The sequence below is a fragment of the Canis lupus genome, chromosome 10 (assembly GCF_003254725.2).
Source record: "Canis lupus dingo isolate Sandy chromosome 10, ASM325472v2, whole genome shotgun sequence".
Lineage (NCBI taxonomy): Eukaryota > Metazoa > Chordata > Mammalia > Carnivora > Canidae > Canis > Canis lupus.
The window spans coordinates 44,108,887-44,127,044 of NC_064252.1; the positions used below are offsets into that span (position 1 = coordinate 44,108,887).

General features: G+C 35.5%; 1 protein-coding gene across 3 annotated transcripts in view; it reads right to left on the reverse strand.

Moving 5' to 3' along the window:
* The window catches only part of EIF5B (eukaryotic translation initiation factor 5B), an 85,753-nt gene that overhangs the window by 21,910 nt on the left and 45,685 nt on the right, over window positions 1-18,158 (reverse strand). For all 3 annotated transcript variants that reach the window (XM_025464122.3, XM_025464117.3, XM_049115458.1), the window contains 4 exons: window positions 6,305-6,412; window positions 6,009-6,119; window positions 3,022-3,089; window positions 2,327-2,468 (listed from right to left, as the gene is read on the reverse strand). In XM_025464122.3, coding sequence (XP_025319907.1) covers window positions 2,327-2,468; window positions 3,022-3,089; window positions 6,009-6,119; window positions 6,305-6,412 — 429 coding nt within the window. The remainder of the gene's footprint in view (window positions 1-2,326; window positions 2,469-3,021; window positions 3,090-6,008; window positions 6,120-6,304; window positions 6,413-18,158) is intronic.

Genomic DNA, 18,158 nt, shown 5'->3' on the forward strand with positions numbered 1-18,158 from the left:
AGGGGCACAGAGCCTGATGTGGGGCTCAATTTCACAACCCTGAAATCACAACCTAGGCTGAAACCAAAAGTCAGACACCCAAGTGTCTCCAAAGGCAAGGTAAACAGAAATAAACCATTGGGACTACACCGAAATAAAAACGTTTTGTAAAGTGATGGAAACCCATCAACAAACCAAAAACATAATCTACTGAATGACAGAAGATATTTGCAAAGGATATATCCAATAAAGAGTTAATATCAGACATATATAAAGAACATATACACAGCAACATCTCAAAACACAAATGATCCAAATAAAACAATGGGCAGAGAACCTAGACATTTCTCCAAAGACATAGAGATGGCTAACGGACACATGAAAAGATGCTCAATGTCACTAATCATCAGGGAAATAAAACCACAATGAAACGTCACCTTATTATAAAGTCAGAGTGGCTAGTTTAAAAAAGACAATAAATAACAAGTGTTGGTGAGGATGTGCAGAAAAGGGAACTCTGGTGCACTATTGGTGGGAATGTAAATTGGTGCAACCAATCAATGTGAAAAAACAGTATGGAGACTCCTCAAAATATTAAAAATAGAAATACCATCATGATCGAGTAATCCCACTACTAGATATTTATCTAAAGAAAATGAAAACATTAATTAAAAAAGAAGATGCACCCCTATGTTTATTGCATCATTATTTACAACAGCCAAGATATGGAAGCAACCTAAGTGATCACTGATAGTTAAATGGATAAAGATGTGGTACATATGTGTGTACACACACACACACACACACTCAGCCATAAAAATGAATGAGAGCTTGTCATTTACAATATTGATAGACCCAGAGGATATTATGCTAAGTGAAATTAGCCTGATAGAGAAAGACAAATACTATATGATTTCACTAATAATGTGGAATTAAAAAGAAAACAAAACTAAAACAAGCAAACAAGTAGAAACAGTTCATAAACAGAACGAAGTGTTGGTTATCACATTTCTACCATGAACAAAAATTAACTGAAAATACCACAGACTTAATTGTTAAATATCTAGAAACACTGAAAATTTTTTCATAAATTGGGGTGGTTAAAGATTACTTACAGAGAATCTAAAAAACACAAATTATAAAAAAAAATTTCTCATACACTGGACTTCACCAAAATTAGAAATCTGTGCTTTTCAAAACACATCACTAAGAAAATGAAAAACCAAGTTCTTGACTACAAGTATGTACCCACAATACAAACCACTGACAAAGGACTTATATCAACAATAAAGAACTCTTAAATTCAATAGTAAGACAACAATCCAGTAAAAAAAATGAGCAAAGATTTTAAAATAGTTACTTCACAAAAAGTGGTAAATGCATGAAAAGATTTTTGAGGCCATTAGGCATCAAAGAAATGCAAATTAAACCACAATAAAATTTAGTATTACACACTTATTACACTTGCTGTATGTAAAACAGATGTTGCCAAGAATGTGCAGAATTGAAATCTTAAAATATAAAATCGTATAAACTCTTTGAGAAAATGTCATTTTCTCATTAAATGGAACATATACAACTTACTTGAACCACCAACTTTCTTTTTAAATATTTACTCAAAGTAAGTAAGAAATTTCAACCCAAAGATGTGTAGGAATGTTGATAGCTGCTTTGTTAATAACCTAAAGTAGAATCAACCCAAATATTCTTCAGTGTGTAAATGAAGTGTAGTATTAATCAAGATGATGAACTATCACTCATCAGTGAAAAGGAACCACCAATAGTATATGCAACATGGATAAATATAACAAGAGTAGAAGAAAATGCCAGACCCAAAAGAGTACACGCTACATAATTTCATTATTATGAAAATATAAAACAGACAAAATTAGTCTATAGTAATAGATCAGTTCTTGGAGTTGAAAAGGGGGTAGGCTTACTAATAAGGAACATGAATGAACATTCTGGGAATATGGAGATGATCTATATTCTGATGGTGGTGGTTATATGTATGTATAAATTAGTTAAAATACATTGAACTTAGCCTGAGTACATATTCTTATATGAAAGTTATACTATGGGATCCTTGGGTGGCGCAGCGGTTTGGCGCCTGCCTTTGGCCCAGGGTGCGATCCTGGAGACCCGGGATCGAATCCCACATTGGGCTCCCGGTGCATGGAGCCTGCTTCTCCCTCTTCCTATGTCTCTGCCTCTCTCTCTTTCTCTCTCTGTGACTATCATAAATAAATAAAAATTAAAAAAAAAAAAAGTTATACTATGACACATTTGTTTAATCACAAAAATTTAAGAAGCATGTATTCACATTTAATTCTTCAGGGGGGCTTACCTTATTGAGTGCAACAATGAAGGGGCATTTTTTAGATTTCAGAAGATTAATAGATTCAATTGTCTGAGGCTCCAAACCATGCATAATGTCAACAACTAAAATAGCAATATCACAAAGAGAGCTTCCTCTGTTTCTCAGATTACTGTTGAAAAGAGGGAAAAAAATGCATAAATAGAAAATCTTGAAATTATTTTTACCTAAAGAAACAAGTAATTAATTTTTTGTAAAATCTGAATCAAAAAAGCAAAATGAAGTGCATGCATTAAAATTTAAATGCTGTTAGTCCTTAACTTGTCAAATGCTTATCAGACAGTGAACTGACATCAGCTGGAATAAGTTAGTTCCAGAAGTTACTCCACTATTTCTGCAAATTGTACTGGCCAAGTTTTTTGTGCTAAGGAATATAGCCAAGAGACAACAGAATAAGTTCCACATATAATGGATTTCACAGAAGACAGACCAAGTATTTATTAGGACTTAGTCTTTCAAAAGAGAAAAGATATCCCTAAAAAACAAGTATCCAAATAAGTTACTACTTATTCAGTAAGGCACATATAATGATTGGTAGTTTAGGGACTACAGATTTTAAAATACTACCCTAAAATTAACTAATCAGACTTTCTCACTCACTAAACTTTAAGACTTAATGGTTTTTAGCAGTCTGCTTGACAACAAATAACCCAAGTTGCTCTTACCTGAAAGACTCATGCCCAGGAGTATCAATAATGAGCATTCCTGGAATTCGTACGTTCTCTCTATCAAACTAGGAAAGATGGGGAAAAGTGGAGAGCTTAATTAAGGAAGTCAAAACAATGGCAATAATGGTTATAAAAACAATTATTCTGCCATGGAAACTGAAAAACATCACCACTTCCTTCTCTAAATAAATGGTTTTAACAGTCAGTGAATCAACCAGCAAAGCACAACAGTATTTTCATTAATCAAAAGGAGTTTGCAGGGGGAAAATATGAAATGAGAAAACATTCTCTTTGTTAAGGTCATAAAACCATGGTGTATTCCAATTTTGAGCAGATTATCAATAAGTAACAAATGACAGCAGCCATGCAGGAGTGGCTTATCTATATAAAGGTGACAGGCGTGCAGCCCCGGTGGCTTAGCAGTTTAGCGCCACCTTCAGCCCAGGGCATGATCCTGGAGACCCGGGATCGAGTCCAACGTCAGGCTCCCTGCATGGAGCCTGCTTCTCCCTCTGCCTGTGTTTCTTTCTCTCTCTCTCTTTCTCCAATAAATAAATAAAATCTTAAAAAAAAAAAAGGTGACAAGCAAGAAGAAATTCTGACTACCTGAAAAATATATCTGGTCCAACTTTAAAGCAATTCTAACTTTGAAAAGTATCTCAAAGTATGTTTTATTTTTTTTTTATTTTTTTTTTAAATTTTTATTTATTTATGATAGTCACAGAGAGAGAGAGAGAGAGAGACAGAGAGAGAGACAGAGACACAGGCAGAGGGAGAAGCAGGCTCCATGCACCGGGAGCCCGATGTGGGATTCGATCCTGGGTCTCCAGGATCGTGCCCTGGGCCAAAGGCAGGCGCCAAACCGCTGGGCCACCCAGGGATCCCTCAAAGTATGTTTTAAAGAAAATTTGCTACATCAACCTAAAATATTAAAGAAAGACTGCTTTATTTAAATAACATCATAAGCATTTGATTTTCTGGACAAAGTTCTTTAATGAATGGAAAAAAAATTATAACATGCCCAATAAGGACTTTCTCTTTCTCTTTCTCTACTGACCAACAAAATTCTTACACACATTTTTTTTACTTGCTTATCTATACTTTTTCTCAATCTTCAAATGTTTTTTCAAAATCTTATCTCCTGATCTAGGTCAAAATGATTCAAATGTAAAACATCTCATATTTGTATTCTGGTGATCTTAAATCAATGAATTCACTGATCACTGTAATTACTTCCACTTCAGTGTCTGGAATACAAACAATATAATTCTCATATAAAAGTTATCCTGAAAACTTTAATACAAACCTAAAGTAACACCAGATTTCAAATTCTGGCAAGCGGCAGAAAAAGCTGATATAAAATCCCCAATGACTAACTCATAGAAATACCAGATAAATTATAAATTTAGAAGATAAATTTTAAATTATGAATTTGAAAAACTAATTCAAGAAAACTGTCCTAAAATAAAGATTTTTTAACATACTGAAATGGAACTGGAAAATTTCCATATAATTGGAAAAATAATCCAAAACAATCAAAGCCAAGATGCAGAAAGACCACACTACTTCTAAAAGATGAAAACCAACTTAAGATCAAACTTGAAAGGCAATATTTTATGTGAGAAGAAACTAGAGTAACAGTTGAGACATTTAAGGAAAGAAAACGTGAATAAGGATTTTCTATGTAGCCAACTGACTTTCCAGGAAGAAAGCCACAAAGTAACTATGGGATATTCAAAAACTCAAAGAATATTATTCCTCTTCTTCTTTCCATAGGAATCTACCAGAAAACAAGCTTCATAAAACATAAATCTCAAACAAAAAAACAAAACCCTCCACAAACTAGAGACAAACTTGTAGACCCTTTCTCTTATAATAATTAAAAACAAAGAAAGAAGAGGGAGGCATCAGTATGTAATAATTTATGCTCTGGGTGTCAGTTAACTGTTTTGTTACTTCTCAGTTCCAAATTTGCTTATTTCACCTGCTCTGTGATAATGGAACTAGGGAAGTTTTACAAGGCTCAGTTCCAAGCCTAGAGGCAAGGTGTGTAGAAGATGAGCCTAAAATATCCTGCTCTATCAAACAGCATGGATGCAGCCAAAGACTACTAAAACTGAATCAAAAAAGACTCAGGAGTCAATCCCTGGACAAAGAGGAGACTATCTCACCAGATGAATAAGTGAATTAAAACAGTAAGTATGTTTAAACCCAGGAGCTTATAATAAGACAAAACCAAACCATTCTTTATTTTAAAGCTGGTAAATAAAAGTAGAGGATCAGGCATTTATTCTACCTTCACTATACATACTGTCCTGAATAACCAAACAATAGACTAAGTAGTTTCTCTGTAGATATAATTCAATAAATAAATATGGATGATGGGCTTGCAACCTCTAACACATTAAAAGGTAGAGATACTTTAAAAGCTCCTCCTAAGTAGAAGAAGAGTGTTTTGATTGGAAAGGGACGTAATAGAGGTCTTCTGAGGTAAAGGCCAAGGTTCTATCTCCTAACATAGGTGACCATAAAAGTGTTTGCTTTATGATTCATTAAGCTTTACCTTAAGCTTATAGGATTTTCTTTATTGTGTTATATTTTGGATATTTAAACTGAGTATCTTCAAAGTAGAAAACATTAGAGAGATAAAGAAAATACAATCAATTTGATAGAAGAAAAAAGGGTGGAGGAAGAAAAGTTTTTCAACATGGAAATCTACAGTAAAAGCGTTAAAACATGCAGGGGTACAATATACTCTAACTTCAAAATAGCAATTGCCTTTGGGAGCAAGAGGAAAGGAAATGAAAAGTGAGGGCTCCTATAACATCTAATGTTTTTTGTTAAAAAAAAAAAAACCTAAAGGAAAATCCAACAAAGTGGCACAAGTGTTAATTATGAATAGGAAACATATGGATCTTTATAATATTCTTTCTTTTCTACATCTGAAATAATTTATTCCTTAATTTCTGTTAGAGTATACTTACATTTTTAATCATCTTAGTCTGTTCATTAATAGCTTCAAGGGGAACATTGGTGGCCCCAATTTGTTGAGTAATGCCACCTGCTTCACCATCTTGTACATGTGTGTGACGAAGCTAGGATAAGACAGCAGATTGAGAATTGTATTTCAAAATATAAAAAGCAGCAAAAGCATTAAGAAAGTAGCAACCTATTTAATGTAAAAGAACTACCTGTATGTGCTTTGGTTTCTATTAGTTTTTTACAAGGTATAATTCACTTAACTTAAAAAGTTATATCGAGGCTAACAATACTTTCTTACTTTATCTAGAATCTTTGTCTTCCCTGTGTCCACATGTCCAAGTACACAAATAACAGGAGCTCTTAGCTTTTCTGTATTTACATTTTTACTATGTTCAAGTCGCCGTTTCTAGGAATGAAAAAAAAAAAATCACAAAATTATTATTTCAAACCCTATCATTACTGTTCTTTAAACTATGTTGGTCTTAGCAAGGGGATGCCACAACCTTCATCCAAGTTCTTCGTTTATTTAACTACACATAATTATTGCTTTTCACTTATAAACTTTTCAATTTAATTCCCATCACAGTACCTCTGGACAAAGAAAAACCTGTTTAAATAAATTTCAGGGCAACACTGTCAAATATGAGTAGAAATAATGTAAAATTTTGGCTCCGAAACTCTGAACACTTTTATACGTTGCTTATTTAATAGAATACAAGAAATTGATCTTATATTCAATTCAGTATACATACAGTACTCACTCTAGCTTACATGGGGGTTTACATAAAAGGTGATATATTTTTGCATTCAAACAATTTCATGAGAACTTCAAAACTATAAAATATCTTAAAGCAATTTATTTTTAAACTTTATCCATCCAGTGTACAAACCCGATAAAACCTTTCAATTGAGAGGGTTGATTTCATCTTCAGCCTAAGATGTCCAATGGTATTTCCTACCTTCCTAAGATACCACTCATTAGGCATGAGAACCATGTCCTTGCATCACAATGTATTTCTCTTGTAGCATTTACCTAGATACTTCAGCTTTCAAAGAACCAAACAAAAACACACATGACAGCAGCTCTTTGAAATGCCAACTTTCATGTACAGTAAAGCTGACATTCAAATGAGTAAGATAAGACTTTCATCAAAATTATGAAGTATAAAAAAATATGAAGTAATTTACAAAACATTTTCCATCTAAAAACCATTTTTGTAAAAGTTCTTTATTTTCATTTCTACCACTTAACACTGGATATTTCTATAGAAAATAGAATGAAAAAAGATTTTGGAATGTCAAAAATCAGATGCATTTACTAACAAGGAATACTACACAAGAGTTTTATACTCTCTATGACTCAAATGCAAACATCATAACTTTAGTTAGAATTTGATATGGTTTACCTTTTTCTCCCACACTTGGTATAGCATTAAAATTTTCTGAAGCACAGTGCAGTATAGACTTTAACTCAAAAATTATATCTATAAGTATTTGTCCTGAAGCAATGACATAAGCATAGAGAAATACATGTGTACAACAGTGTTTGTTCACTGCAGCATTGTCTGTAACAGCAAAAATTAATAAGCACTTAATCATCTGTAGCTGGGGATTTTTTTTTTTGGGGGGGGGGGGATTTCTTAATGAGTGTTTCCTCAATCCCAGGGCTGAACCCTATCTGGCTGCATAGAATCACTTACAGGGATGCCTGGGTGGCTCAGCAGTTGAGCATCTGCCTTTGGCTGAGGGTATGATCCCGGATTCCCGGGTTTGAGTCCCACATCGGGCTCCTTGCATGGAGCCTGCTTCTCCCTCTGCCTGTGTCTCTCTCTCTCATGAATAAATAAATAAAATCCAAAAAAAAAAAAAAAAACCTTAGAAATTCCTATCAACAATGGAGATTCTTAGGACATCTGGTATAGATTTTAGAAAATTATATGTAGAAATGTTTTGGAACCATGAAATTTATTATAGACTTAATTTTATCTCTTCCAAATTCATACATCCAATCCCTAACTACCAATGTGACTGCATTTAGAGACAGGCCCTTTAAGGAGTAATTAAAGTTAAATGGGTAGAGTCCTAATCCAATAAAACAGGTATCCTTAACAAGAGAAGAAACAAGAAAAATCTCTCTCTGCACATGCTCAGAATAAAGACCATATCACTCAGTGAGAAGGCATCCATCTACAAACCAAGAAGAGAGCTTTCACCAGGAAAAAACCCTGCTGACCCTTTCATCTTGAATTTTTAGCCTCAAGAGTGCTCAGAATTTTTCAACTAGGTTGAAGGCACCTAGTCCAAGAAGATCAAAAAGATAGAAACCTTTCACTAGTTTGACGAGGAAGCAAAGAAAAAAAAAGAGACACAAATCACGAAAATCAGAGTCAAAAGACACGATTACTAACTTTACACAAAGGATTATAAAAGGATAACATAAACAACTTTACGCTCACAACTTAGATGAAACACAATAGTGAAAAAGACAAAAATTACTGAGAACGACTCAAGATGAAAAAGAAAATATGACAAAAAGGTAAAAACATAACATGTAAAGAAAACTGAATCAGAAATCTAGTCGTGGGGCACCAGGGTAGCTCAGGGGTTGAACATCTGCCTTTGGCTCAGGTTGTGATCACTGGGTCCTGGGATCCAGTCCTGCATCAGGCTACCCACAGGGAGTCTGCTTCACCCTCTGCCCAGGTATCTGCCTCTCTCTCTCTGTGTCTCATGAATAAATAAATAAAATCTTAAAAAAAAAAAAGTCTTCCCAAAGAAAAACTTTTTGTTAGTAAATTTTGCCAAACACTTAAAACAGGAAAAACAATCTTTCACAAATTCTTGCAGAAAAGAGGAAGAAGGAACACATCCTGACTAATCCTAGGAAGCTAATTTTAAACTGACACCAAAGCCAGACAAATCGTACGAAAAGAAACCTACTAATTAACATCCCTCATGGGTAGAGATCACAAAAACGTCAACAAAATATTACAAACCAAATCCAGTAACATATTACAGAGGATTATATACCAGGATCAAGTGGGATTTATTCTAGGAATGCAAGGTTGGGATTAAATTTGAAAAACAACATAATATATATTAATACAAAAAAGAAAAAAGAATCTCAATAAACATAGAAAAGGTACCCATCTCCACTCATGATATGAACTTTTAACAAATTAGGAAAAGGGAAGATCCTCAAACTGATAAAGGGCACTACCATTAACATCATAGTTAATGATGAAAATCTGAATGCTTTCCCCACAAAGACTAAAAACAAGGCAAGTATTGCTCTCACCACTTCTATTCAATAATGTATTGTTCTAGCTAGTGAAATCAGGCAAGAAAAAGTACAATGAGACTGGAAGAATTAAAATTGTCCTTGATAGAGAACATGCCACTGATATAGGAAATACTAAGGAATTCACAAAAAATTATTAGAAAAAATATTTCAATACAGTTACAGAACATGGGATTTATAAAATTCAACTGTATTTCTTTATACTAGAAATGAAAAAAAATTTAAAAACTGTGAACCTAGAGAGGAGGCAAGATGGCAGAAGAGTAAGGATCTAAGTTTCATCTGGTCCACCAAATTTAGCTAGATAACCTTCAAACCATCCTGAACACCTATAAATTCTATAATTCTATAACATTCTATAAACATCTATAACATTCTATAAACCTGAGATGTAAAAAAAGAACAGCTGGAATGCTACAGAAAGAAAAAAAGTGATTCCTTCTTACAAGGCAGGAGTGTGGAGAAAAGCAGAAGGGGAGCCTTTATAAGCTGGCTGCAGGACAGCCATACAGTGCACAATCAGGACCTTTAGAAATTTGTTCCCAAGTCTTCCTGCCTGAAAAATGCTCAGTAGTGAAAGAGAGCAGAATCGCAGGAGGGGCAGTGAAGTCTCAATATTCCCAGAGACACAGAATGAATGGAGGTGCCAGGGAGAAAGCTCAACTTGTGCCATAAACCATAAACTGAGGTCAGATGGTGGGACTGATGTTGTCCTAAGTCCCAGTAAAGGACTGGAATGCAGCAACCCTCCACGGGCACCTGGGAGAGGCAGAGCAGATGCACACTCCAGTGGGTGAGTGCTCTCTGCCCCAGGGTCTGGCAGCAGACAGAAGTGGGCTATCCACGTTCCCTCTGGGAGAGGCAGAGCTGGGGAGTGCACAAGATGGCAATACCTCTCCCAGAACTCTCCAAATTGTAGGAATCAGTGCCCACAAGCTTTCCAAGGAGGATCTGAGCCAGTGTGCACTAAGAGACTGCCGGCTGGAGATCTGTCAACCGCCAGCTTTTTTTCTTTCACCCTGGAGAGGCACGGCTTCTAGAGAACAAAGGTCTCATAGGATAAACAGCTCATGAGGAGCCCAGCCACCTGGCAAGGGGTGGGGCATCTCTGCCCAGGCACAGACACTTAAGAATTAGCATAGCAGGCCCATCCCCCAAAAGAACAGCTGGAAGAACAGGGGAATATCAAGTCTACTGATCAAGCAGCACTGGGAAACTCCAGGACTGAGGGAAAATAGTATTATACAGATTTCAAGGTTTTTTCCTTATAATTCACTTATCTTTCAGGTTAAAAATTTCCATTATTTTCTTTTTTCCTGTCTTAACTGTAATATTTTATCAATTCTTCCCTTTTAAGTTTTTCCCTTTTTGACATTCATGTCAAGGATACATCCTTCATTTTTGGCTTCCTTTCAATGTATTCAGTTTAATCTTTGTAGATATAAAAGTTTTGGGGTTTTATTGTGTTTTGCTTTATAACTTCGGAATTTAGTACTTTCTAAAATATGGAACAAAATACACTCAAAACCAAGTAGATCACCTTCTTGGCCTACTTGAGACTATATTCTCTCCCCCACCACTTCCTTCCCCACCTTTTTAAATTTTTACTTTTTTTGTTTGTTTTTCACTTTCATGGCCTTTTTGTTTTCTGGTCCTTGACCTCTTTGGAATTTTCTAGGGTGTATTTTACTTAGGTCGTGGCTGATGCTCTTGACTCTGCCCATTCCTACAGCCATTCTGTACTGAACAAAATGACTAGAAGGAAGAATTTACCACAAAAGAAAGAACCAGAAGTAATAGTCTCTGCCACAGATCTAATGGATATGGATTTAAGTAAAATGTCAGAGATATAATTCAGGATTACAATTATAAAATTATTGGTGCTCTTGGAAAATGCATGACCCTAGAGATTCTCTTACTGCAGAACTGAGATCTAATCAGACCAAAATTAAAAATACTTTAACTGAAATTCAGTCTAACCTGGATACTCTAGGGATGCCTGTGTATCTCAGTGATTGAGTATCTGCCTTCAGCTCAGGGCATGATTCCGGGGTCCAGGATCAAGTCCCAAATCGGGCTCCTTGCAGGGTGCCTGCTTCTCCCTCTGGCTCTATCTTGGCCTCTGTGTGTCTCTTATGAATAAATAAAATCTTAAAAAAAATTTTTTTTAATAAAAATAAAAAACCTGGATGCTCTTACAGCCAAAGTTAATGAACTAAAAGAGAGTGAGTGACATAGAAGACAAATTGATGGAAAGGAAGGATGCTGAGGAAAAAGGGAAAAACAATTAAGAGCCCATGAGGAGAGATTCTGGAAAATAAGTGACAGTTTGAGAAGGAATAATATTCGTCTTCTTAGATTCCAGAGTATGTGGGGGGAGAGAGAGAGAGAGAGAGAGAGAGAGAGAGAGAGAGGTCCACAAAGTGTATTTGAACAAATCACAGCTAAGAACTTCCCTAATCTGAGGAAGAAAAGAGGCATTCATATCTAAGAGATAGAGAAGACCCCCTCGACACACAAAATCAACAAAAACTGATCAACACCATGACATATAATAGTGAAGCTTGCAAATATCAGAAATAAAGAGAAAATCCTAAAAGCAGCTCGAGACAAGATTCCTAACTTATATGGGGAGAAATATCAGATTAACAGCAGACCTATCCACAGAAACCTGGCAGGCCAGAAAGGGCTAACATGATATATTCAGGGTACTAAATAATAAAAACATGTAGCCAAGAATACTTTATCCAGAAAGGCTGTCATTCAGAATAAAAGGAGAGATAGGGAGCTTCCAGGATAGACAGAAACTGAAAGAATATGTGATCACCAAACAAGCTCTGCAAGAAATATTAAGGGGGACCCTATAAGTGAAGGAGGAAGGCCAAGGAAACAATCTGCAAAAACAGGGGCTGTATAAGTAATACTATGACACTAAATTCCTATCTTTCAATAGTTACTCTGAACTTAAATGGGCTAAATGATCCAAACAAAAGACACAGGGTATTAGACTGGATAAAAAAGTAAGACCCATCCAAATGCTGTCTACAAGAGACTAATTTTAGACCTAAGGACACACACAGACAGAAAATGAAGGGGTAGAGAACCATTTACCATTCAAATGGTTTTCAAAAGAAAGCTGGGGTAGCAATCCTCAGATTAGATAAATTAGATTGTAAACCAAATACCGTAATAAGAGATGAAGAGAGACATTGTATCATACTAAACAGGTCTATCCAACAAGAAGACCTAAAAATGAGGAATATTTATGCCCCTAATGTGGGAGCAGCCAAGTATATCAACCAACTAATAAAGTTAAGAGATGCATAGATAATAATACATTAAGTAGGAAATTTCAACATGATACTCTAGGCAAAGGACAGAGCTTCTAAGCAGAACATCACCAAAGAAACAAGGGCTCTGAATGACACACTGGACCAAATGCATTTCACAGAACATTCCATCCTAATGCAACTGAATAGACATTCTTCTCAAGTGCACAGGGAACTTTCTCCAGAATACACCACATACTGGGTCACAAAACAGGTCTCAACCAATACCAAAAGACTGGGATTATTCCCCGCATATTTTCAGAGCACAATGCTTTGAAACTAGAACTCAATCACAGGAAGAAATCTGGAATGAATTCAAACACTTACTTGGAGTTTTTTTTTTTTTTTTTTTTTTTTTTTACTTGGAGTTTAAAGAGCATCCTACTAAAAGATGAATAGATCAACCAAGAAATTAGAGAAGAATTAAAAAGATTCATGGAACTAATGAAAATGAAAGCACAACTGTTCAAAATCTTTGGGATACAGCAAAGGCAGTCATGTAAGAGAGAAATATATCTCAATACAAGCCTCATCGAAAAACAGGAAAAATTTCAAATACACAAGCTAACCTTATACCTAAAGGAACTGTACAAAGAAGAGCAAACAAATTCTAAACCAAACAGAAGAAGAGAAATAATAAAGATTAGAGCATAACTCAACGAATTAGAGACCAAGAGAAATGTAGAACAGATCAATGAAAGCATCAGCTGGTCTCTGGATGAATTAATTAGATAAACCTCTAGCCAGATTTATTAAAAAGAAAAGAGAGGAACACCTGGGTGGCTCAGTGACGGAGTGTCTGCCTTCGGCTCAGGTTGTGATACTGGGTTCCTGGGATCGAGTGCCCCATCAGGCTTCCTACAAGGAGCCTGCTTCTCTCTCTGCCTATGTCTCTGCCTCTCTGTATCTCTCGTGAATAAATAAATAAAATATTAAAAAAAAAAAAAGAAAAAAGACTCAAATTAAAATCATGAATGAAAGAGGAGCGATCACAACCAATGCCAAAGAAATACAAACAATTTTAAAAATGTATTATGAGCAACTATATGCCAACAAATTTGGCAATCTGGAAGAAACGGATGCATTCCTCAAAACCTACAAATTATCAAAACTGAAACAGGAAGAAATAGAAAATCTAAAGTGAGGAAACTGAAGCAATCATCAAAAACCTCCTAAGAAACAAAAGTCCAGGGTCAGATGTCTTCCCAGGGGGATTCTACCAAACATTTAAAGAAGAAATAATACCTATCCTACTAAAGCTATTTCAAAAGGATAGAAATGGAAGGAATACTTCCAAGCTCTTTCTATTGAGGCAGCCATTACCTTAATCCCAAAACCAAAGACCTCACCAAAAAGGAGAATTACAAACCAGTATCCCTGATGAAAATGGATGCAAAAATTCTCACCAAGATACCAACCAATAGGATCCAACAGTACATTAAGATTCACCAAGACCAAGCGGGACTTATCCCTGGGATGAAAGGGTGGGTTCGACATTTGTAAAACAATCAGTATGGTAGATCACATCAATAAAAGAAAAGAACCATATGATCCTCTCAACAGATGCTTTCTCTAAAGCATCTGACAAAATACAGTATGCATTCCTGATTAAAATTCTTCAAAGTGTAAAGACAGAGGGAACATATCTCAAGATCATAAAACCATTTATGAAAAGCCCACAGTGAGTATCATTCTCAATGGGGAAAAACAGAGCTTTTCCCCTAAGGTCAGGAACATGACAGGGATGCCCACTCTCGCCACTGTTATTCAACATAGTACTAAAAAGTCCTAGCCTCAGCAATCAGACAGCAGAAAGAAAGAAAAGGCATTCAAATGGGCAAAGAAGTCCTCAAACTCTCCCTCTTGCAGATGACATGATACTGTATATAGAAAACACAAAAGACTCTACCCCAAAATTGCTACAACTCATATAGCAATTTAGTAAGGTGGCAAGATCACAGAAATCAGTGCACAGAAATCAGTTACATTTCTATACATTAACAACGAGACTAAAGAAAGAGAAATTAGGGAATCAATTCCATTTACAATTGCACTCAAAACCATAAGATACTTAGGAATAAACCTAACCAAAGAGGTAAAGGATCTATTCTCCCAAATCTACAGAACACTTATGAAAGAAATCGAAAAAGACACAAAGAGATGGAAAAACATTCCATGTTCATGGACTGGAAGAATAAATACTGTGACAATGTCTATGCTACCAGAGCAATTTACTTATTCAATGCAATCCCTATCAAAATACCATGGACTTTCTTCACAGAGTTGAAACAAATAAGCCTAAGATTTATATGGAACCAGAAAAGACCCCGAATAGACAGAGGAATGTTGAAAAAGAAAACTAAAGCTGGGGGCATTACTATACCTGACTTCACACTGTATTACAAAGCTGTGATCAAGATCATACAAAGCTGTATGGTACTGGCACAAAAACAGATGCAAAGATCAATGGAACAGAAAACCCAGAAATGAAGCCTCAACTCTATGATCAACTCATCTTTTTTTTTTATAAATTTTTATTTATTTATGATAGTCACACAGAGAGAGAGAGAGAGAGAGAGAGAGAGGCAGAGACACAGGCAGAGGGAGAAGCAGGCTCCATGCACTGGGAGCCCGACGTGGGAGTCGATCCCGGGTCTCCAGGATCGCGCCCTGGGCCAAAGGCAGGTGCCAAACCGCTGCGCCACCCGGGGATCCCTGATCAACTCATCTTCAACACAGCAGGAAAGACTATCCAATGGAAAAAAGACGTCTCTTCAATAAATGGTATTGGGCAATTGGACAGCCACATGCAGATGAATGAAACCAGACCATTCTCTTACACCATACACAAAGATAAACTCAAAATGGTTGAAAAATCTAAATGTGAGACAAGATTCCATCAAAATCCTAGAGGAGAACACCGGCAACAACCTCTTTGAACTTGGCCACAGCCAACTTCTTGCAAGACACATCTATGAAAGCAAGGGAAACAAAATCAAAAATGGACTATTGGGACTTCAAGATAAAAAGCTTCTGCACAACAAAAGAAACAGTAAAAAAAACTAAAAGGTAACCTACAGAATAGAAGATAATTGCAAATGACATATCAGATAAAGGGCTAGTATCCAAGATCTATAAAGAATGTATCAAACTTAACACCCAAGAAACAAATAATCCAGGCATGAAATGGGCAGAAGACATGAACAGACATTTCTCCAAAGAAGACCTATACACGGCCAACAAGCACATTAAAAAATGCTTCACATCACTTGCCACCAGGGAAATACAAATCAAAACCACAATGAGATACCCCTTTACACCAGTGAGAGTGGCTAACAAGACCGGAAACAACAAATGTTGGCGAGCATGTAGAGAAAGGGGAACCCTCTAGCACTGTTGGTGGGAATGCAAGCTGGTGCAACCACTCTGGAAAGCAGTGTAGAGGTTCCTTAAGAAGTTAAAAATAGAGCTACTCTAAGGCCCAGCAACTGCACTACTGGGTATTCACCCCAAAGATACAGATGTAGTGAAACCAACAGGACACCTGCACCCCAATGTTCATAGCAGCAATGTCCACAATAGCCAAACTGTGGAACAAGCCACAATGTCCTTAGATGAATGGATAAAGAAGATGTGGTACACACAGACAGAGAATGGAATATTTCTCAGCCATCACAAAGGATGAATATATACCATTTATTTCGACGTGGATGGAACTGGAGGATATTATGCTGAGTGAAATAAGTCAATCAGAGAAAGACAATTATCATATGGGTTTACTCATACGTGGAACATAAGACATGGTGAAAGGGACCATAAGGAAAGGAGAGAAACTGAGTGGGGAAAAAATTAGAGAGAAAGGCAAACCATGAGAGACTCCTAACTCTGGGAAACAAACAAAGGGTTGTGGAAGGGGAGGTGGGTGGGGGGATGGGGTAATTGGTGACAGGCACTAAGGAAGGCAAAAGATGAGCTATGCACTGGGTGTTATACTATATGCTGGCAAACTGAATTTAAATTTTTTTTTTAATTTAAGTATTTTTTTAAAATTGTGAACCCATTTGCAATAGCATTGAAAACAATAAAATACCTAGTAATAAATTTAATAAAAGAATCGCAAATCTTAAACTGTGAAAAGTATAAGACACTACTGGAAGAAACTGTAAAAGATCCAAATGAATAGAGAATCAGCCTATTTACATAGACTGGAAGATTCAATATTGTTAAAATAGATGATAATTCTCCCTAAAATCGATCTATAATTTCAACACAATCTCCATCTAAATCTGAGCAAGCCTTCTGCAGGAATTGACAAGGTGACCACAAAATTTGTATTGAAAAGCAAGTTACAATAGCCAAAACAATCTTAAAAAGGAATAATAATATTGGAAGAGTTACATTTCCCTACCTCAAAACTTACTATAAAACTACAGTAATCAAGACAGTGTGGTACTGGCATAAGAACAGATAATACACATGAGTGAAACAGAACTGAAAGTCCAGAAATAAATCCTCATATTTCTGACCCATTGACTTGTCAAAGATGGCCAAAACAATTCAATAGGAAAAGGATTGCTTTTTCAACCAATAGTGCTAGTTAAATTAATAAAAAAATGAGTTTAGTCTCTGACCCATCATACATAAAACTGATCTTAAAACAGATCAGAGATAGAGCTAAAGACAGAAGAAACTAAAGGCATAAATTTAGGGAAAAAATAGAACAAAATATTCATGACCTTGAGTCAGACAATGATTTATCTAAAACAACACTAGAAGGAAATTTTGATAAACTAGATGTTAACAAAATTAAAAACTTATTCACCTCAAAAGAAACTTAAAACTCTTACAACTCAATAATAAAAAGACAAATTATAAAACTTTTAAAAATGAACAAAAATTTGAATAATGTTTCACCAATGAAGATACAGTAATGGTCAATAAGCACATTGAGAAATGTTAAACATCACAGAAATACAAATTAAAATCACAATAAGATATACTATTTCATATCCACTAGAATGGCTATAATTGAAAAGACAGATATTAAAAAGTATTAGGATGGAGAGAAACTACTAGAACCTTCAACTGGTAGGAATCTGTAATTGTGCAGCCACTCTAGAAAATAGTTTCTGAAAAAGTTAAATGCAAATTTATGATCTAGCAATTTTATTATTAGGAACATATCAAAGAAAGAAAGGAAAAAAGACAAGACACATTTCTATATAAAGACTTACATGCAAATGTATACCATTTATAATAGCTAAAAAACTGGAAACTCAAATGTTCTGTAATTAGTGAATAGAGAATATGGTATACTTATAGAGCACTATTTGGCAATAAAAATTAACAAAACTGATACAGCTACCACATAAATAAACAGGGTAAGTGAAATAAGCTAGACAACAAAATATCACATATTATATGATTGAATTTATAGTAGTCCCTCCTTATGCAGGGGGTGATACATTCCAAGACCCCCAATGGATGCCTGAAACTGTGGATAGTACCAAACCCCATACGTA